The following is a 22,308-nucleotide window of genomic DNA, read 5'->3' on the forward strand; positions in this document are numbered from 1 at the left end:
TCTCACTACTCCCTTTGAATCACGTTTCTTACTCTCTTTCCTTCACTAACTCCTGTTCAGTCTTAAAAGCTTAACCTTAAGTGCAATTAGAAATTCTTTTGGAATTAATTAAAGGTGAGAAAGAAAATGTGAATTTTAGTTAGTATGCAACTGGGAAAAATAAACATTAGATAACAAAGAATAGCCACCAACTTTTTTCATTTTTACTTTGTGAAAAATATGTTTTAAAAAGTTGTGAGAGGTACTAAGAGGTAATAGAGAGTGCAAGGCAGATCTTAGACTTTGAACCTTTGTGTGGCCCTAGGAAAGACCTAAAAACCTAATTCTCAGTTTCCTCATTTACAATATGAGGAAAATTATACCTATCTTGTTGGGCTGCAAGGACTAAAGTCATTATTTTGGCAATTTCATGATAACCTCTATCTCCAGTGCACCTCAAAATCAAGTACAGATGTGTCTCTCTTACCCCAACTGAGCAGAATCTCCAAACTCTGAGCATGATGTTTTATAGTTTTAATTAAATATTACTTGTGCCAAACTGGTGCCAAGGGCTGGCTCAGAGGTCACCGCCTAAGGGAGAATTCCTTCCCATTCTGAGGAAATGTTCATCCCAAGAGCCCTGGAATACAAGCAATCCTCCCCATCAGAATCCTTGGGACAACTTGATTCTCTACAACAGGCACAAATGCTTCTTGAGAACACGAGGAGAGTGAAATACAAAGTTAACATTTATTACTCTATTTGGTGAGTTACCTCCTAATTGGAAGGGGGAAGGTATCAGAGTATCAGGTATTGCTAAACAGCAAGAGCTGGCCTTACTGCATAAATAGGCTGCATCCAGAGAGAGAACTTATGTCCTCTGCTTTCTGATTCAACTTCCACATCAGGTACTCTGTCTGAGCAGTAATGTGTAAGCACAAACTTGGCAACTGCTGTTCAGCCTAATTTCTATCTGAAGATGAAAGGCAATAGCACAATGGCGGGGAATCAGGCCACAGGATTAGGCTGACTTATTCCTAGTCCAGCTGTTACCTAACCTCTTTATTTCTCACCCACACTGCGTGTAATAATAATAATAATACCTTCCTCATAAATCTGTTATGAAGATTCAAATGAGGGATTCCTGTTGCACAATACTTGCCACAGAGTAAGCCCTCATTTGTCCACTTAACCACAGGCTTTCAGTCTGCCTTCACTGTTTTTAGGGTACTACAGAAGGGGCAAATTTGCTTATAAAGCTTGCTGTTAGGGGTGAGGATTGGTTGATGAGGTTGGGGCACTATATCATTCTATTTCCATGACATCATCCCTCTGTTTCCATGGGTCAGTGGGTGGCCCAGGAGAAGACAAGGAACACAAGAAGGCTAGCTTTCTCTTTTCTAACCATTTTCCAATTACAGATTTATTTAAAGTAAGAAGCTCCTTTTCTGGGTATAAATCCTCCTCAATGTGTTAGACTGGTGTTCTCAAAATATGATTTTGGAACAGGAGCTTCCTCATCATCTAGGAACCTGCTAGAAATGCAAGTTCTCAGATTCTGCCTCAGGCCTTCTGAATCAGAAACTCTGGGGATGGAGCCCAGAAGCCTGCATTTTAACACACCTTTACAGGTGATTCTGATGCAAGGTTAAATTTGAGAACCACTGTGTTAGATTATCAGTCACTCACATACCAAATACTTTAAATTCTTAAAATTCAGACCCACCTCAGAGAATGAACGGGTGAATGGGATGGGAAATTTTACATGAATAGGTACCTAGGATAAAAAAAATAGGTCTCAGCCTTTGATAGCAGAGGGCAGGATGAGGGCCACTAGTCACCATACACAGTCAAGAAATATGGTCAATTTTACCTGGACTTGGAAGGTTTAAGTGGGTCATGGGTGATAACCTCTGAGAACTCATGTTGTATCGTGGTGAAACAACACCTATGCTGGGGTGTCTGGACTGGATGGGGAGGCTGCAGGTTGACATAAACCAGAATACAATAGAAAGAGAACTTAGGAAACCTCTAAATTCCAGCAGCCATCCCTTACTATTTTGTATGCATGTTTGGACAGCTTTGTTTTTCTTATGCATCTGCTCTCACAGGACAAGGAAGACTCTTCCTGTCCCAGCTATTTTCTACTTTGCCAGAGGGATCTTCTCCTCTTTTCCCCAACAACATTTCATTCCAATAATAATAAACTATTGACACTTTATTCTTGCATGCTTTTGCTTTGATGTCCCCTTTACCTAGAATGTTGTTTTTCTTTGAATAACTTGAAACTTACCTTTGAATATTCACCTCAAATTAACTTCTCTTCTAGGAAGCTTTCCCTGACCTCTGTAAAGTTAACCATGCCTTTCTCTGTGCCACATCTAGCTTATATGTAGATATATCACTATTTTTAGCATACTGTATTGTTATTAACTTATTCAAGTATCTATATTCTCTTGACACATCTTTAAAAAAGAGATTGTTATAATTTAGTAATCTCCTTAAAGTAGATATGTGATAATTCAGAAAAAGCCAGACCTCCCAATCTTTGCTCATTATCTTCTCTGATGATGCTACTAGATGACTGGGCATTTTAGGTGGTCACATTTATCATGACTTTTTAACTGAAAATTTTATTGAGACAATTACAGATTCACATGCAGTTGGATGAATACAGAGAGTCTCATTGAACACTATCCAGCTTCCACTGATGGTAATGTTCTGTAAAACTATAGAATAACATTACAATCAGATATTGGCATGAATGCAATCTACCAGATTTATTCGGATTTCTCTAGTTTTGCTTGCTTTGAGTTTATTTTTTCTCTTTTTTTCCTAGCTTATTAAGGTAGGAACTTACATATTTATTGGAGGCTTTTTCTCACTTAATGTTATAAATTTCTCTCAGCACTGTTTTAGTTATATCCCACATATTCGGATATGTTGTTTTTCCATTTTCATCCAGTTCTATGTGTTTCTTATTTCCTTTGAGGCTTACTCTTTGACTCATGAATTATTTAAGATATATGTTGCTTAATTTTCCTATTGATTTTTTATTATGATTTGTAATTTAATTTCATCATGGTCAGAGAACACACTGTGTATGATTACAACTCTTTTAAATGTGTTAAAGTTTGCCTTATGGCCCAGAGTATGGTCTTTCTTGATAAATATTCCATGGACACTTGAAAAAAAGTCTTATTCTGTTGTTGGGTGGAGTTCCATATAAATTAGTTAGATCCTTTTGGTTGATTGTGTTGTTCGGATTTTCTATATCCTTGCTGATTTTCTGTCTAGTAATTCTAATAGTTGTGGAGAGAAGGGTGTTAAAGTCTTCAACAGTAATTGTGGATTTATCTATTTTTTCTTTCAGCTCTATCAGTTTGGCTTCATGTATTTTGAGGCTTTATTGTTTGGCACATAAATATTTAGGATCATTTTGTCTTCCTGGTGAGTTGAACCTTTAATCAAATGTAATGTATCTCTTTGTCTCTAGTAATTTTTTTTGCTCTGAAGTTTAGCTTTTCAGATATTAATGTAGATACTCTTGACTTATTTTTTAAAATTACTGTTTGCATGGCATATTGTTTTCCATAGTTTTACTTTCAACCTATCTATATCATGCATTGTAAAGTGATTTCTTGTAGGCAGCATAGAGCTGGGTAATTTTTTAAAATCTGCTCTGAAAAATCTATCTTCTGATTGATATTTTCAGGCCATTTACATTAAAGGTCATTATTAACATGTTAGTGTTCAGGTCTACCATTTTCTTATTTGTTTTCCATGTTTCCTCTGGTTTTCATTTCTCTGTTTCTCTTTTCTTGTCATCCTGTGGGTTACATGAACTCTTTTTTAAGACTCCATCTTAATTTATTTATATTCTTTTTGATTGTACCTCTTTGTATAATCTCTAGAATGATTACTACAGGTCTTACAGTAAGCATATTTATGAAAATCTACTAGTATTACCATTTAGCCACTTCAAATGAAGTACGGAAATCTTACTTCCATTTAGTCCTTTTAATTTCCCCACTTTTAAATATCATTGTCTTGAGTATTAGATGGTTATGTTTGCTTCAGTCATCAAATACAATTTATAAAACATAAGATAAAGGATAGTGTGAAAATTAATTGTATGTGTCAACTTAAGTGGGCCACAGGGTGCCCAAATATTTGATCAAACATTATTCTGGGTGTTTCTGTTGCTTGGATGAATTTGGATGAATTTCAAATTAAATCTATAGGCTAAACAAAGCAGATTGTTCTCCCAAGTGTGGGTGGGTCGCATCCAGTCAGCTGCATGTCTGGATATAACAAAAGGCTGACCATCTCCTGAACAAGAAGGAATTCTTTCTACCTGACTGTCTTTGACCTGGGACACCAGTTTTTTTCCTTTCCTGGGTCTCAAGGCTGCCAGCCTTTTGGCTGGAACTACAGCATCAGCTCCGATGAGTCTCTAGCTTTCTGCATGCAGATCTTGGGACTTGTCAGCCTCTTCAATTGTGAGCCAGTTACTTATAATAAATATTTTATTATATATGTATATATGCACAAATATACGTACACATCCTAGTGATTCTGTTTCTCTAGAGAACCTCGACTAATATAGTTTATTATGTATGTACTGATATTTCTCCTTCTATTGTTCTTTCTTCCTTCCTAAAGCTCCAAGATTCGTTCTTTTATTATTTCTTTTCTATTTGAAAAAATTCCTTTAGCCAAAATAACCTTTGAAGTTAAACCTACTGGTAATAAATTCCTTTGTCTTTTATAGACCCCACCCTACATGGTAACAGAAACTCTCAGGCAGTGTCAGGTACCTCTTTCCCAGGAGTTGCATCTAGATTGGGGTTGGGTGCAGAGGGTGCTTATGGATTTACGTGGTGCCAAGGCTCATATAGGAGGGTTTACAAACTGAACTCGTTGTCATTTCTGCACATAGGCATCTGTTTTTACTTCTGTCTGGTATTTGGTTATTGGCTGATGCTGGTATCATAGAGTGTTCCCTTATTCCCAGCTGCAAAGGGCTCTTCAGGTAGGCCTGCACTACACTTGCGGTATGTTAAAAACACTCTCTTGCCACTGCTCCAATCCAGGCTACAAGAAAGGCTACTTCCCTGCTCCCCTTAGATGCCATTCTGCAGTTTCCAGTTCTATCCAGCAGCCTCCATGCCCACTAAGCCCACAGAAAATCAGGAAACTGCCTCGGGTCCACCTGCCCACCCTTGCTAGGGGCTAGGAACACCAGGGTCTTACTGTCCTTGTGGACCCCTTGAGGGACAGAAGCATGCAGCTACCTTGTCTGAAACCACGTGTAGTTTCCACCCACCCCTTGGGAATGGATGGGGCAAGGAGTAGGGACCCATCACATGCAGGCTCAGTTACCCAAGGTCTCTTTGTTTCCCCTATGAATCTCCTGTCTGTAGCCCAGAGTGTTCTTGAAATGTTTGGCTGGGGACAGTGCTGGGAAAGGAAAAAAGGAGATCTTGCTGCTACTGATCATGAATCTCTCTCTCAGGAAAAAATTATATCGGGACATTGAGTGACTCTCTCTCTCTGTCTCTCTCTCTCTCTCTCTCTCTCTTTCTCTGAATGGTTTTAGGTGCACTCTGAGAATCCTCCTGTTCTTCCAGAAGCTGAGATCGAAGAGTTCTGTAAACACCTTGAATTCTAAGTGTAGTGAGGAATTGCCAGTGATTAAGTGTTAGTCACTAATTCAGAGAAATGGTTCCAAGTCTCAAGCACCACCTTCTGAAGCCAACTCCCACCCCTGCCAATCCCAGCGCTACAATAAGACTGACAGAGAGGAGGGGAAGTTACCTCTGAATTAACAATTCTTGGGAAAATTACCTCTATACCACATCTTTTCTCCTTTGGGGAGAAGGTAGGCTACTATTTTCCTTTCTCTATTAGTCTGCTAGGGCTGTTATAACAAAGTACCAAAAACTGGGTGCCTTAACAACAGACATTTACTTCACAGCTCTGGAGCTTAAGGAATCTGAAATCAAGGCATGGCAGGGTTGGCTCCTTCTGAGGATTCTGGGGGAAGAATCAGGTCCAGGCCTCTCTTCTTGGTTTGTAGATGGCCCTCTTGTCCCGGTGTCTGTTCACATAATCTCTGTTCTGTGAGTGTCTGTGTCTATGTCTAAATTTCCCCTTTTTATAAGAACATTTGTCACATTGGATTAGGGTCAACCAAACCCTATTGACCTCATTTTAAATTAATTTCCTCTGTAAAAGCTCTATCTCCAAATAAGGTTACATTCGGAAGTACTGAGGATTAGGACTCCAACATATTTTTTTGCAGGGGAGTGTATTTTTTTACAGTTCAGCCCATACACCCCCTATTGCCAATCAACTGGCATAAGAGGGAAGCTGGCCAACTGGGAATCAGTTCCCTAATTAGGTGTTGGCTTTGTCAGTGGACTTGCCAGTCTTCCTTGTGCTACTTCAGCAGAGAAGAGAAATGTGGAGGAGCTCCCGGCCCCCACCCCACTTATACCTGCCAGGGCCCGGGCACCTCTGAGTTTTCAAGAGGAATGTTAGTTGTCAGATCAATTCTGTGTGTGACCTCAAACCCCAGCAGTTTCTACCTGGATGAGAAGAGGGGACACAATCTTGCCAAAACTGCCACAATGTGAAAGAAAGAGGTACATGCAGTTGGGAAATGGAGCCTTTTATTATCAATGGGTGAGCTGGGAGATACAGCTAAATCTCAGGGACTCCCAATCTCTAAGGGAACATGGGGTCTGTTAGGAGCACCTGTTACCCACAGAGACAACTAGAACAATAATCATTTACCAAGAAGAGCACTGCAGCCTTGCTGAGGCTGTGAGGAGGCAAAGCCCCACCGCTCCTCCAGAGTTCTCCCCACCTGGACGAACGGGCAGCAGATGGAGGAGCGGCAAGAAAGCTGGCTGTGCCCCACCCTCCACTCCAAACTCCAGCGTCTGCCTTATAGAATTTTAATTTGGTTATGACATGGAAGTTTTTATAAATAGAATGAAACCTTCTAAATCAGAGTCCCTCTGATATACAAAAGTGAGAAGTTATGGGCAGAGAAGGTGTGAAGTGAGCTGCTACCCAGCAGCAAACAGATGTTTAATAGATCAAAACTGAGGAAAATGACTGAAAAAAATAAAACTATGTCAGGCTTGCTTCTCATCTCAATGATGACTCTAAACAGTAGAACATGCACGTGCACACACAGCAACACTAAGTATATTCCATTAAGTTCTTGTTGTTTCACTTAACATGCTATCATGGACAGTTTCCTGTGTCATTAGGTATTCCTCAGAAATATAATTTTAATGGCTATGGTGTCTGTCATTCATCATACAAGTATACTATTAGGTATTTAATCTTTCTCCTATTAGACATTTGAATACATCTAATATTTTGGAATTATAAATCATGTCATAATCATCTTTGTACATATATGTCTAACATTTAATTCAAAAAGGAGGCATTGTTATGCCTACTTTTTTTTCAGATGGGATGATTAATGCTAATCACTGTCAGAGGTTAAGTGACCTGCCTTCATGATAGGCTAAACCCAAGTCTTCTGAGAATGCTCATTGACTATATTATCAATACATGAAAATTGTCCTTTATGCCTAAAATAGAGACTTGAAAATCTGTCTCATTTTCTTACCCATTTTTCTATATGTTAATATATTGTGCTATTCAAGGGGATGAGCCATGTTTTACTTATAGAATATATGCATAATTATCTGTTTATATCTTTGCTAAATTTATTTTATGTTAGCCAGCTAATTTCATTAGCATGGGAGAACAACAGAGAAATTAATGAACTGCAGATTTACATTTCTGTTTTCAAGACTCATCAAAGTGAAATAGTTTGCTATGAAAGCAACTATTCATGACCATGAATATATGACAGCACATCAGTCTGAATTTAACCTGAGTGTTATTGCATAGCAGGAAACAGCAGCAAAATAGTTATGAAGAGTAATGGCTTCACTATTGATTAAATATGGTTGGAACTCTAGATCTGCCATTTCAATGCCACATGAAGCTGGACAAATGACTTTATCTCTCTGTGCCTCTATTCTTAGTCTGTAAATAATGGATAATCAAAGTACCTACCTCAGGGCTGATGAGTGGATTAAATGAGAACCTCCTATATAGTTCTTAGGACCAGAATATGACCATTAGAAAGTACTCAATTAGTGTTAGCTACTAATAGTACTAATCAGAAGCTATAGGTTAACCTCACTTTAGGGATAGATATGTGGACTTGAAGAGATACAATTCAAATCTCTACTCAAATAGGGTTATTTGCTCTCTGATTTAGATATAAGACAGTAATCAGTTTTAACCTATCACCAACTATATTTTAATACATAAGTTAATATTTAATATGTAAATTATATATAAAAATGTATATGTATTATAATTATAATTCTTATAACACATAAACACATGAAAAAAGTGATTTTTCACTATTTTATTAAGTGTGCATCTTATATCCTATAAGTTCTTGTAAGTTTTTTATAGCATGATAAGTATCAATTGCAGAAATAATTTAATGGAATTAAATTGATAAAAAAGGAGTTAGGTTAACTTGAAATATAAAAAAAAAATTTATCTACAGCACACATACAAACAGTTTACACTGGACCTTAATAAGGATCGCATCATAACCTCACAAAACCAAAATCTATGTAACAGCATCGAATGAAATTCCAACAAACGGCTGTTCTGCATCATCTCACTTCAGGCTGAAGCCGCATCACCAGAGCAGGCACTTGCTAGCGCGGAATTTGAAGTTCTTCCACTACATTTAGGAGGAGGCTTATCTTGGCCTCCCAGGGAAACCTGGGTAGAAGGTTTACTTTTTGTAGGCATCTTCACTTGCATGGTTCACAGTAAATTTCGTGTTTTCCTTTAATGTCACAGTGAAGATACTCAATGACCAGCAATGTGGAGGAGGAGGAAGTGCTTACCAAAGGAGAAGAAAATGGATTTTAAAGACTTTAGAATTCAGGGCAGATACATGAACGGGAAAACCCCTAAGCTTCTGTCTGCACCCAGCCCACAGGAAAGGGTGAGAGGCAAGAGGCGAGGAAAAGTGCTCGTGGTGGTGCCGGATCTCGGAGTTAGCCTTGTCGGTTTTGACAGTGTTTGTTCCTATTGTTAGGAACCGCCTGCACAGAAGCAGCTGTGGCTGGCAACTCTCTAGAAGAATGTAACAAATCTAACACACAAGATTAATGCTCCTTTCTTGCATCATGGGGCATAAATAGAGCTGCAGCTTTTTATATACTCTCAAGTAGTATGCTATCCAATAAAGGCCGACAAAGAAAACCCAACAAAGCCTAATTTTACAGAGAGGGGGGAAAAACTGATATCATTGATCCATTTTAAACACATTCAAAATACTTTAAGCATTGTTGGCACACTCTGGGGATACAGAACGAAGCCAATGATCCAATATACAAATTTTGTGTATACACACACACAAGACCATATATATGTATTTGTGCCTAATATAATATGTATATAATAATAATAATAAATATATACTGAAAGAAACAAAGAGCTCTTGGATTTTACCTGTAGGAAAAAGAATACGTATTATCATGGCAGAGGCTTTAAGGTGAAAAGTAAGTCTTGCTTTAAAGCCTTCATTTTCTAGAACAGAAGCTTTCCCCCCGTAGCAAATGGAGCCCAAGGCCCTTCTGCCTACCTGTGCTGACGTTGGTGCTGGGGCTGGCCAGCAGTGGCCCTCCGCCCTGAGCTGGGGGCTGAGGCTGCCCATCACTCAGCTGTTTGACACGTTTGCGGTGGGATTTGCCGTTGTAATGGACCTGGGCCTGGGCTGCAGAGTTTAGCTGGATGTTGCACACCTCACAGAAGGAGAAGAGAATTTTCTTTTTTTCTTTACTGAACTGGTCTTCAGGCCTGTCATTTTTTAACCTCTTATCTTCAAAGCTCCGTAGAAAAGTTGCCATATTTATAATTCCATCTTCGGGGTAGCTGTCAGGGCTTAAATAGTACTTCATACCTGAAAAAAAAGGGTTCAACTCTTATGAAATATGTGCCTTTTTATCTTCTTGTAGGATTACAATTAATTTTTATGGTATGGTTTGAGTGTCCAACCTTTTGGCGTCTTTAGACCACATTGAAAGAAGAGTTGTCCTGGGCTACACATTAAATACACAAACACTAATGAAAACTGATGAGCAAAAAAAGAGGTTTTAAGTTAATTTATGATTTTGTGTTGGGCCTTATTCATAGCCATCCTGGGCTGCATGCGGCCTATGGACTGCAGGTTGGACACCGCTGGTAGGCCACAAGTCTCCCAGCTATGCAGTGGTCATTCTTGGAAACAGTCAAGAGTAACTAACAAGCAAATGTGGTGTTTAAATATGTGTTCCCTCTACCTGGAGCACCTTCTACTCCATCCTTGCTCCTCCTCCTATCACATATCAAGTTCTTTTCTCTCTTAACTCTTGCCCACCCTGGAGATCTTAGCTGGAGCACTACTCTCTCCAGAGAACCAGTCTGAGCCTGGAGACAGGGCAGATTTCTGGTTACATGTTTGAATAGTGCTGTGCGACCTCCCTTCATAGCATCTTACATGTATTTGTGCAATTATTTGGCTTATATTCTCCAATACAGTGTGAACTCTGTGAGGGCCCCAGCCTCATTTCTGAATGTCCCTTAGGCCTAAACCCGCACATTTTACACAATAGATGTTCAAATATCTATTGAAGAAAGGAAGGAATAAATGACGGTCTGATCCCAGAACTGTGAAAAAATGTATTTGTAATGTATTTGTAGGCACAATGATGTGCACCTGCAAACAGATTCATGCCGTAACCTGCGGAGAAGGTAAGTGACTATAGGGGGCCACTTTGAGTGGTATCGGGGACTGCAGTCCCATGTAAACTGGGGCCTGGGGGAGGATCTGTAAGACGTGGCCGGAACACCTGTAATGCAGTTGATAGGCAGGACCCGATAATAACTCCAAGGGCCTCTAGGGGCTAAAAGTAAGTCAACCTCCTTGAAGCATGCTTTGTTTCTCCCTCAAGCTCTGTTAATCTTATACCAGATAACCAGCTCAAGGCTGGGAAAGAAATTTATAAAATTCCTGAACCCTGACCCAAATCCCACCTGGTGCCATAACGTTTGCTCATCTCAGACCCAAGCAATCCGGTGTGTTCCTGCCACTGTCTTCTTGAAACATCACCTATTCTCTGTAAGCTTGAGTTACTGATATAATTACATTACCTATACATTCCTGCTACCTGTCCCCTGCTTGTAACCCTCTCAATAAAAGCCATTGAGCAACGGGGCTTAGGACATTCTCCTTGAGAGTGAATTGCCTTCCCTGTTCCTTGACAGGCAAATGGTGTCTAGAACGACTCATTCTTCCATCTGCAGCAAATTGGGGGACCTTGTGGGCCAGAGTTCCCCATAAGTGAAGACTGAAACACAGTATATTTGCAACTTATATTGGGTTGTGTTTCAAAAGCCCCTATACAAGTCAGTCAATGGGAATTTGAACATATTTTCTTATACATGTCATGAAACAAATTGTTTTTAGGTTTCCAGATTAGCCCAGAAATACCAATTTCACCTTTGATGAAGTTGAAATATATAGCATCTGAAATATAAAATAATAGAAATACAATATATGGAAAACTAGTATTTGAAATACAGAAAAAGAGTAAGACAGACTAAGATATAATTCTATTTATTTTTAAACACTGAATTTTTCCATTTATTTAGATATATTATAATCTGTCACTCTACCCGTAAGTGAAGATTTTAAACAAGACTTTTTAGTGTACCTCAAGAACCTCAGCTGATGAAGACAGCCTTGGCTTTTATCTTGGTCAGTTCTACTTTAACGTATGTAATTTCCTCATTTTAGTAATGTCAGTATTACCAGCATTTTAATACTTATCAGAATAATTACTACAATGTTTTTGGTTCTCACCTAGAATAAAGAAAAGGACACTGTCATGGAAGAAAGAAGAGTACAAGAGTCAGGGAATAACTGGGCAAAAACTAAGGAGAAACGTGTACGCATGAGAAAGAATTAGCTGAGGCAGACAGTAGTGTGCCATGAGGGATGAAAAATTCAGATAAACAAAGGACTGTGGCTTGTGAGGGACTTCTGACTATGGGAAAAACTCAGGAAGATGAAAAATATTGGCTTTGAGCAGTCCTGTTGATCCAAGTTGGCACTGAAGTCTATAGGTAGGGAGGAGCAAGTAGAGACTAGTCCATATTTGGAGTGTTCACCAGTTAAATGTTTAAATTCAGAAAATGAATTATGGCACAGGGTATGACCATGAAGATTTAATTCTATGGGTACAGCGTGCCATAAAGAACTCCTATTTATACCCATACCCTAGTGCAAAGTGCCCCCCATGCATTATATCATAGACTAAATCATAACTCTCATGGAACTGTTAGAAAATTGCTCATTTTGAAATGTAAAGCCTATTTGAACAATAAATACTTTATCCTGGTGCCACAATTTTAATGAACTCTGTTTTACAGAATTTTCCAAATGAACCTATTTCTTTTATCTCTCCATAAAGGCATTTTCTTCTTTAAAATCTATTCAAACTGTACATAAATCAGGTTTAAGCAATTCCTGTAGCTGAGTTATAAATGAAATGTTATTTGAACTGCACATATATCAATATTTGTGCTTTTTATTCCCCAAACCCAAAATATCATAGGGGGTCGCAAAACCATTTTTCTCATAAAACTTCAGAAAATATCAGTGCTCTATAAAAGAATGTTCAAATATATTACTGTGTTCTCTCTTACAATATTAAAATCTATCTTAAGAATGAACTGAACTTATTGATAAATGAAGAGATAATTTTTTAGAAGAGCTCATTGTTAATATATCATGTCCTGTCTAGAAAACAAATCCATTGTAAAACATAAGGAAAACTAATAACTTTTAACCTTACGAGGCTAGGTCACGCACCATCTCATTGAATCAGTGAAGTCTAAGTGTTATATTTCAACTCAAGCAATCAAAATTCTTGACTCAGCTGAGGACTGATGACAGTTTGGTCTTAAAATTGAACCTCTTTAGAGATGGTTGATGGTTAACACGTGGTAGTTCACACAAACAGGACACACATCATGATGTTCCTTTTAAAATTTTTAATCTACTCAACTCCAGGAAGATAATCAATCCAATTAAAAAAATGGGCAAAAGACCTGAACAGACACTTCTCCAAGGAGAACATAAGAGGGCCCAGAGACATATGAAAGGATGCTCAGCATCACTAGCCATTAGAAAGATGCAAATTAAGACCAAAATGAAATACCACTTCACACCGGTCAGAATGACCATCATAAACAAATTAACAAACAGCAAGTGCTGGCGAGGTTGTGGAGAAAAGGGAACCCTACTACACTCTTGGTGGGAACGCAGACTGGTGCAGTCACTGTGGAAAAGTTTGGAATTTCCTCAAAAAACTAAAAATGGAACTGCCTTTTGATCTAGTGATTCCACTGCTGGGACTATACCCTGAGAATCCTGAAACATCATTAAAAAAAAACCTGTGCACCCCAATGTTCATAGCAGCACAATTTACCATAGCCAAGTATTGGAAGCAACTTAAGTGCCCAAAAAGTAAAGGGGTGGATCAAAAAAATATGGTACATTTACACAATAGAATACTACGCAGCAGAAAGAAAGAAAGAGCTACTACCGTTCACAACAGCATGGAAGGAACTGGAAAGCATTATGCTAAGTGAAATAAGTCAGGGGGGTGAAAGACAAATACCATAAGACCTCACCGGTAAGTGGAGATAATCAACAAAACAAACAAGCAAGAAAAACATAACCAGTAACATTGAAATAAAGAACAAATTGACAGTAACCAGAGGGGAGTGGAGAAGGGGTTAAATGGAGGGAAGAAGGGGAAGGGTTGTCAAGGAACCTGAATAAAGGACCCAGGGACAAAGCCAATGGGGTGGTAGGATTGAGTGTGGAAGGCGGGGGTGGGTAGTGCGGGGGAGAGTGGTGGGGAGAAAATGGGAACAACTGTAGCTGAACAATAAAATAAAAAAAAGTTCAACTTTGCTCTAATGTTCTTCTAGACTTGTGTGTTAAAGTTGTTAGTTGTAGTGTAGTGAGAAGCATAGAAATTAATGTCTCTTTTGAAGTAAGACAGGTTTAACCTCAACTCTCTTAAATATGGTGTTGGAAAACTAGGTAAACTCTATTTTCAAGGAGAATAAGCAAGTTAAGAAAAGTTCTCTACAGAGCTATTAAGAAACAACCTGTGTTACAACTCTGTAACTGAAAATGGCATGATGTATAATATTTTTATAAAAGAAGCCTTTTGTCCACTGTATTCAGCAACGTCTTTTTTTCACACAGAGGAAGACACTGGAACAAAAAGCAAATGCACTGTATTAAATTACTTGAAATCGGAAGTTGCTTAAATTTATGAGGAAAATACATCTAGAAGAGTCTACTAAAAAAATAAATTTGAAATCTAAAAAAAATGACTTCTTTGTATTATCTTATAAAAGATAGAGCCTGCTTACCTGTGCTTTTCTGATTGCTATTTGTCTGAGAAATAAATCCTGCTTTAGATTTATTTAAATATACATTATTTTAAGTAGTTAGAAACAAACCTTTGAAATGAAATGAAAGGCTATTCTCGAACTGTCCTGTAAGAACCTCTTTAGCATACCAGCACCCTTCATAATTTTTATCCCTATTTTATTTTCCCCCAGAGCTACTCTCCAAGATGATCCCTCAAGCCTCCAACACTACATTCAGGGGGCACTCTAGGGAGGAAGCAATGCCTGGGGGAGGGGAGTGTGCCTTCAGTCCACTGAGTCCCAACTTATTAATCCTAGTTATAAAAACACACAGAGAAGGTTCAGGACTCTGACACTGATTCTTGCCCACTTCATTATGTTTCCAATGTTTGGTTCTGACTCATTAACTCCTACTTTAAAGGAAGAGAGAAAGTTGAGTTCTTGAGTATCGGGCTAAAAACACCACCCTTTCCTCAAATACAGTTTTTGGGAAAAGTAAGAGGTCAGCAGAGTATGTTCATTTATTGGCATGTTTCATTATTTATTTTCTAACAGAATGCAGATACAGGAAGCTATATTTGTTTCAATTAAACACTGACTACATATACGTACTACCCTTTGTCCTATGGTGACTAAAGAAATGAATACAATAAAGAACTTTAAAAAATAAAGAGCTTAAAGCAAATAAGAAGAAGCAACCACTGTTCCTCCTTGTTAAAAAAAGAGTGACGATGGAGAATTTTTCATATAACAGGCCCCAAAGTACTCTGAGCATACTTCTACAGCATTTTAGCTTTATTGTATTAGACTGAAATTTATTGCTTGGCATTTGATTTTGATAGTTGCTTTGTCTCTGTTGGTTTTTTTGTTTGTTTGTTTTCCCTGATCACCTACTGACACTTTGCTGAGTTGTAGTGAAATAGATTTTAATGGGGTGATTTGGCCTAAGATAAGTCCCAAGAGATTTTGACACTAATTGCTGAATAAGAGAAACTGACATTTCAATGCTTCTAGCAGTTTGTTTCCCTTGAGGAAAATATTTGAATTCATCTTTGGGGGCACACTGCTCTTTTGTTTTGGGGAGAACATCTTATAGAGGATAGCTCAATTAAGTGGAAATGTGAAGGACTCTGGAATACAGACTCTGGAAACAGTATGGCTCCAAGGCACTTTATCTGCTTTTCATAATCATGTAAAAGGTTCTTTTCACTGCAGCACAGCATCTCTGTGAATTATCTTTTCTTTCATGATTTTTTTACCCTGTAAGTTGATTTAAATTGTATTGTCCCTAAAAGTTTTTGTTAGGTACTGGGAAATGAGTGTGCTTTCTTGTTCAAGCACTTAACCAGAGGAGACGGGTGGAAGCCAGTAAGGACATGAGTGCGTCTTACCTTAGAAAGAAGAAAGCCTGAGCTGAGGAAGCTCAAATTGGACCATGCTGTATAGCCAGCCCTCTATTTGGGATCATTTCAGATTAATAAACTCAACTTTGGGGAAAGTACTGATATTGTTTTGAATTATGTTAGGATGTAAAGGTAAAGATCTTACATCTGTGATGGGTGCAGAAATGCGACAAAGGAAAATATTTTTCCACTGTCAGTCTAAAAAGATTCATAGGGGCAGAAAATAGACACTTAGAGGGATGAGCCCATGACTGACTGTCACTGGGCCTGGAGAACAGGTGACTTGTGATCCAGATATGAGAGACTTGTAATAGGCATTCCATTTGTGGGAAAGTAAATGGATCCCTGAAACATGGTGATGAGCGCGGGCAGGGAAAACTGCAAAACAGAAAATGCCCATAGAGGGCTTTGGTCTGTGAACTCAGAGAACCGCCATATCTAGTTACAACTATGGAGTTGTCCACTTGTATTTTCTTTTCTTTTCTTTTTTTTAAATCCTGAAGCCATGACTTAAGTCCTGCAAACATTACAGCGGATCCCCCTCTTACTGTGGGGAATTGTGTGAGTGTGGAATGGCACCCAGGGTTAAAGCCACACATGGGAACCACAGCAGCAGGGGGCTGAAGAGGTCCCTTAATGACAAAAGAATGGTTCAGTGGTCCAGAACCAGGAGGCTGGTTAGGATGTTGAATAACAACTGACTTGAAGTATCTCAAGCATTCAAAAAAGTGTGCAAGAGGGCAAGCTGATAAAATATTGAAATTTTTGCATCAAGTAAGGAAGAAGTTTGAACTATTTTGAATTAGGTAAAATACTTGTAATAGGTAAATAGCCTGGGGCATTTGAGTTACCCAACTGTAAATAAAACAAGGTTATTTTATTCTCATTCATTGTTGTAGATCCAAAACCAGCCAGATGTCCAGCACTTAAAAGGTATTCCATGAAACTTTATCAAAATAAAACAATAGCTATAATTAATTCAGCTGAAGTTCTTTCTCCTTCTTTATATTGTATCTATATGAGATGATGGATGTTATAGCTGAACCTATTGTAATAATTATTTCATAATTATGTAACTCAAACTATCATTCTGTATGCCTTAAATTTATACAGTGATGTAAGTCAATTATTTCTCAGTAAAACTGAAAAAAAATTCCATGACCCAGAAGTTGTATGTTCCCAGGCACACATCTATGTAAACTCTTCAACAGCGATGTGGGAGACATAGATAAGAATGTTCACATTTACCCCCCTTCCCCCAGAAACAATCCATCTATTTATCACAAGCAGAACAGATAAATAATCTGTACACCAGAAAGAGAGAAAATGAATAAAATATTAGCATACACAAACACACAAAGAAAAAAACCAGCTTTGTTACCTCACAATTATTACCTCAGGGAAATAAATAATATTTAAATGCACAATATGATACAATTTGTATTTCTATATGTTAATAGTTATTTTTAATGATGGTTTAGGTTTTGTCCTTAGATGAATAGCGATTTTAACACTTAGGTCTTGGTGTTCCACCAAAATGAGTACACGGTACACCTGTAGCTATAAGAAAGAACAATGCTTATTGATGGGCTATCCATCTTCTTTGTAAAAAGGAAGGCTGGATTCTACTCACCCTCTGCTCCAACTGGCACAGTGGTGCAGCAGAACATAGTAGAGAGAGAACTTGAAATCACAACCGAGCACGAAGACCTGGGCAAGGGCAGATGTCATAGCTGCATTCCTCCCGCAGTACCCTTAAACACCTTCCTTTGCAGGCAGCCCCAAGAGCCACTCCAGCAGGACATCAGCTGAGTCTTTGTGTGAAGCAAGAACAAGCTTTCCTGGCTCCCTGAGTTAACTGCCAATGTACCTTCTGTTAGGTAGAAGGGAACTAATTCAATAGATTGCTCCACACAAGTGAAACCCATCTCTCAAACAAGTAATGTTCTCAGTTCATTGAAATCTCAGGTCATCTTCTAAAGTTTACAAACAAGAATGGTGTTTTCCGGCTTATGCAATGCGGGTAAGTGTAGTTAAACTAAAGAGACCATGTAACACAGTCTAATATTCAGTCACATTCTCTATATATATATGCCTTCTAGGCACATTTTAACATTGATCGAATTTTACTCATTATAAAAGTAATGTATTCTAAAGATTTTAGAAAACACAAAGAGCAGAAAAGAATTAGGGGAAAATCCTCTATGTTCCTACCATTCAAAGTCAACCACATTTTGTTGTTTATTTCTAGTCTTTTTAAATGCATATACTGTTTTCACAGAATACTGCTTTGACAACACATACTTGCTACAAGTTCAAATATATAAATGTATTAGAGCTAAGCTTTCAAACTGGTTACATTTACTTGTAATTAGATTAACAGGAAGTCAGTATTTTATCCCTCTGATAAGGATCAAATGCACCCGTAACAGTGTTCTGCAGAACAGAAAGAGTGGTACGAACACCTTTAATAAGGGCTGCCCTGGTGAAGGCAGTTTGAGAGGTCACGTTTGAACTCAGAGCTAAAGGATGAATAGGCATAAAGAAAAGAACATTCCAGGAAAAGAAGATGAAATATGCAAAGATCCAGAAGCCCAGACCCTCTAGAGCAGAGAAGGCAAAAGAAATGAGATATGAAAGAACACTGAGCCCCTGAGTAGGGGTCAGAAAATGAGGGCCCTTGAAGGCCAAGCTGGAAGTGTTGGTCTAAGGAAGGCACAGAAGTGTTTTAAATTGGAGGACTAATATAATCACATTTGACTTGTGGGGGAAACAAATCACTTGGCCTTCCGAGTGGATAAAACATGCGGTAAAGAGTGGAGAGGGTGCCGCATGGAAACAGACAGATTCCAAGGAAGAGAAAATGGCGGGTGGACCTGGGAGTGACGGTGACAGCAGAAGAAAGAAGTGGAGAGATGAGAAAAACTGGAGAAGAAAAATCAACAGGACTTGGTGGTGGGTCAAACAGAACTGGGGGCAGACAGAGAGATTCGTGTCAAAGATGATTTGACACGTACCTGGGACAGTTTTTAAATATATACGGATGCCAGGGCCCCCTCCTTAGAGATTCTGATATCGCTGGTCTGATAGGGGGCCTGGCCTAAGAGTGGGAGCCTCCGCAGGTTTCTAAGCAGCAGCCAGGGTTGGCAGCTACGGCTCTAAAGATCACAGCTATTTGAAACTAATTTCTGCCCTCGTCTAGGGACCTGCTGTGCAGCTGTCAACAAATTTTACCCTGACACCAGCTAGGTTTGGAAAGGGGGTTTGATTTCTCCATTCCAGAGAGAAGCACCAGCACTTTTGGGGCTCCGTAGACTGCAATCTCCAGAATACTACACAGCAATCTCCAGAATACAGCCTGCCCAAGGACCTTCTCCTCGGGCCATGAATGAGCTTTCTCGCATCTCCAAGACACAGGTGTCTCAGAGAACTGGAAGGATGGGACTCTCCGAACCACACTGCATTCAGGAAGCTAGAGCCCCATATTCGATTTTCAGAAGCCAGCCTGCCTCTCATTTTCTCCTATGGAGAATTTCCTCCGTCAGTACTTTGGCTCCATCCTGCTTCCTTTGAGCAGTTTTTGCTTAATTCCCAACACCCACCTGAAATAAATGGAATGTGCCATGACCTCCTTTTGACCTCTTCTTAACTGCAGGCAACTTCTCTACTATCATTTTTGTCCCAGTCAGGAAAGGTTTTTATTCTAAACATCACAATAGGGTATTCTTTCTGACCCTTCCCAAGAACTTTGTTGATAATACTCTTTGGAAAACAAGTATATGTAAGAACAAATTTTCAGAAAGTGACATTTAAAAATATTTTAGACATTTCAATGTAGGATAACATTCTCAAAGCAAAGTGTTTTCTTCGGGAATGTATTGGCTTGAATTTGTAGTAACAAAAAACAAATATATAGATTGACTATGTGATTCATTAGTTAAATCAGGGAACTTTTGCCTAGCACAAATGCTGAACATAGGACGACAGATGGACAGAGTGCCCACTCAGTAGATGTACAATAGAACAACTCCAGCATATGTTCATCCTATGCTTACAACATACTGCTTCATGACATGAAGCCACTATAAATGAGCCAAACCCAAGAAAGCGCTGGTAAGATGTACTTTCTCCACACTTTTTACATGAAGAAACAACCCTTACAATCTTATGAGTTCTCTAAAGGGCTAATAACTAGATTGTACTGTTATTTTCATAACTTCTAGAATACACCTAAAATATATATGTCTTGATAGCTCTGGGGAGGGTTAGGGGTGTGAAGGAAACAAAAAAAAAATGGGGTAAAAAAAGGAGGAAGAAAGAACTCATGGACCCAGACAACAATATGGTAATTGCAGAAGGGTGCGGGGTGGGTGGAGGTAGAAGAGGGTATGAGGAGATAAATGGTGATGAAAAAATAAAAAAGTAAAAAATATATATAATTGAACATTTAAAAGATGTGTCTTCTTTTTGGAAGACAAAACTGATTAACAAAAATTTTAACTTAGTAGCGTTTGAGTATTTTATTTTTTAAAAATTACTTGGCATATTATTATTACAAAACTAATGGTTCATTCTCACCAATTAATCTGTAGATTCAATGCAATCTTAACCAAAATACCAGCAGGATTATGTTTTGAAACTGACAGCACGATGAAGAATAGACTGAGAGTTGTCAGAGGGAAGGGGATTTAGGTGGCTGCGTGAAGAAGGTGAGAGGATTAAACAGAAAATAAAAATTAAAGAACTTCATAGACACAGAAAACAGTATGGTGATTACCAAAGAAAAAGGGGGGTGGGGGAAGTAGAAAGGGTAAAGGGGGGAGAAATGGTGATGGGAGGACTTTTGACTTGGGGTGGGAAACACTCAATACAATATACAGATGATGTATTATAGAACTGAACACCTGAAACCCATGTAATTTTATTAACCAATATCACCCCAAAAATTCAATTAAAAATGTATATGGAAGTTCAAAGAGGCAAAAATAGCCAAGGCAGTTCTGAATAACAATAGAGCTGGAGGACTTATATTAGCAGGTATCACAGCTTATTAAGAGGCTCTGGCAATTAAAAGTCTAGTTTTGACCTAAAGAGAAAACAACCAATGGAACAGAAGGGAGAGTCAAGACACACCATACACACAGAGTGTGTGTGTGTGTGTGTGTGTGTGTGTGTGTGTGTACATATTTCCATATATATTTAAATATATAAAAATATATATATCCCCATATATATATTTACTGTTACCTGATTTGTGATAAAGATGATAGTATATTAGTGAAAGGATATTCATTTCTTTTTTTCTAAGCTTTTAAAAGAAGTTTATTTATTGTTGTTCAGTTACAGTTGTCCCGCCTTTTTCGCCATTGCTCTCCCCTGCCCTGTTTCCCCCGACTCCCGCAGTCAGTCCCCACCATTGTCTGTGCCCATGAGTCCTCCACTTATGTTCCTTTGTTTGACCCTTCCCCTTCTTTCCTACATTATCCTTCTCCCCACTCCCCTCTGGTCACTGTCAGTTTGTTCTTTATTTCAATGTCTCTGGTTCTATTTTGCTCATTTGTTTTGTTGATTAGGCTCCACTTATAGTGAGATCATATGGTATTTGTCTTTCATCGCCTAGCTTATTTCACTTAGCATAATGCTCTCCAGTTCCAACCATGCTGTTGCAAAGGGTAGGAGTTCCTTCTTTCTTTCTGCTGTGTAGTATTCTGTTGTGCAAATGTACCACAATTTTTTGATCCACTCCCCTACTGATGGGCACTTAGGCTGTTTCCAGCTCTTGGCTGTTGTAAATAATGCTGCTATGAACATTGGGGTGCATCGGTTCTTTGGAATTGGTAATTCAGGATTCTTCAGGTATAGTCCCAGCAGTGGGATCGCTGGATTGAAAGGCAGTTCCATCTTTAGTTTTTTGAGGAAATGCCATACTGTTTTCCTCAGTGGCTGCACCAGTCTGCATTCCCACCAAGAGTGTAGTAGGGTTTCCTTTTCTCCACAACCTCGCCAGCACTTGTTTATTGACTTATTAATGATGGTCATTCTGTGAGGTGATATCTCACTGTGGTTTTAATTTGCATCTCTCTAATGGCTAGTGATGTTGAGTATTTTTTCATGTGTCTTGGGCCCTTTGTATGTCCTCCTTGGGGAAGTGTCTGTTCGGGTCCCTTTCCAACTTTTTAATTGGATTGTTTGTCTTCCTGTTGTGGTATCATGTGAGTTATTTATATATTTTGGAGATCAAACCCTTATCTAAGGTATCATTGACAAACATGTTTTCCCACACAGCTGGTTCTCTTTTTATTTTGCTGATGTCTTCTCTAGCCATGTTTGCTTATTCCTTCCTTTATATCTCTTGCCCTAGATG

At 38.6% G+C, this 22,308-nt stretch overlaps 1 protein-coding gene across 3 annotated transcripts in view; it reads right to left on the minus strand.

The window, feature by feature from the left end:
* ZNF385B (zinc finger protein 385B) overlaps positions 1-22,308 on the minus strand; it is a 369,869-nt gene that overhangs the window by 268,942 nt on the left and 78,619 nt on the right. For all 3 annotated transcript variants that reach the window (XM_054562404.1, XM_054562402.1, XM_054562403.1), the window contains exon 2: positions 9,692-10,009. In XM_054562404.1, the coding sequence (XP_054418379.1) occupies positions 9,692-10,007 (316 nt within the window). In that variant the 5' untranslated portion in view covers positions 10,008-10,009. The remainder of the gene's footprint in view (positions 1-9,691; positions 10,010-22,308) is intronic.

This window comes from Pteronotus mesoamericanus, unplaced genomic scaffold, assembly GCF_021234165.1.
Source record: "Pteronotus mesoamericanus isolate MK-2021 breed Mesoamerican mustached bat unplaced genomic scaffold, CSHL_Meso_final scaffold_651, whole genome shotgun sequence".
Classification (NCBI taxonomy): Eukaryota; Metazoa; Chordata; class Mammalia; order Chiroptera; family Mormoopidae; genus Pteronotus; species Pteronotus mesoamericanus.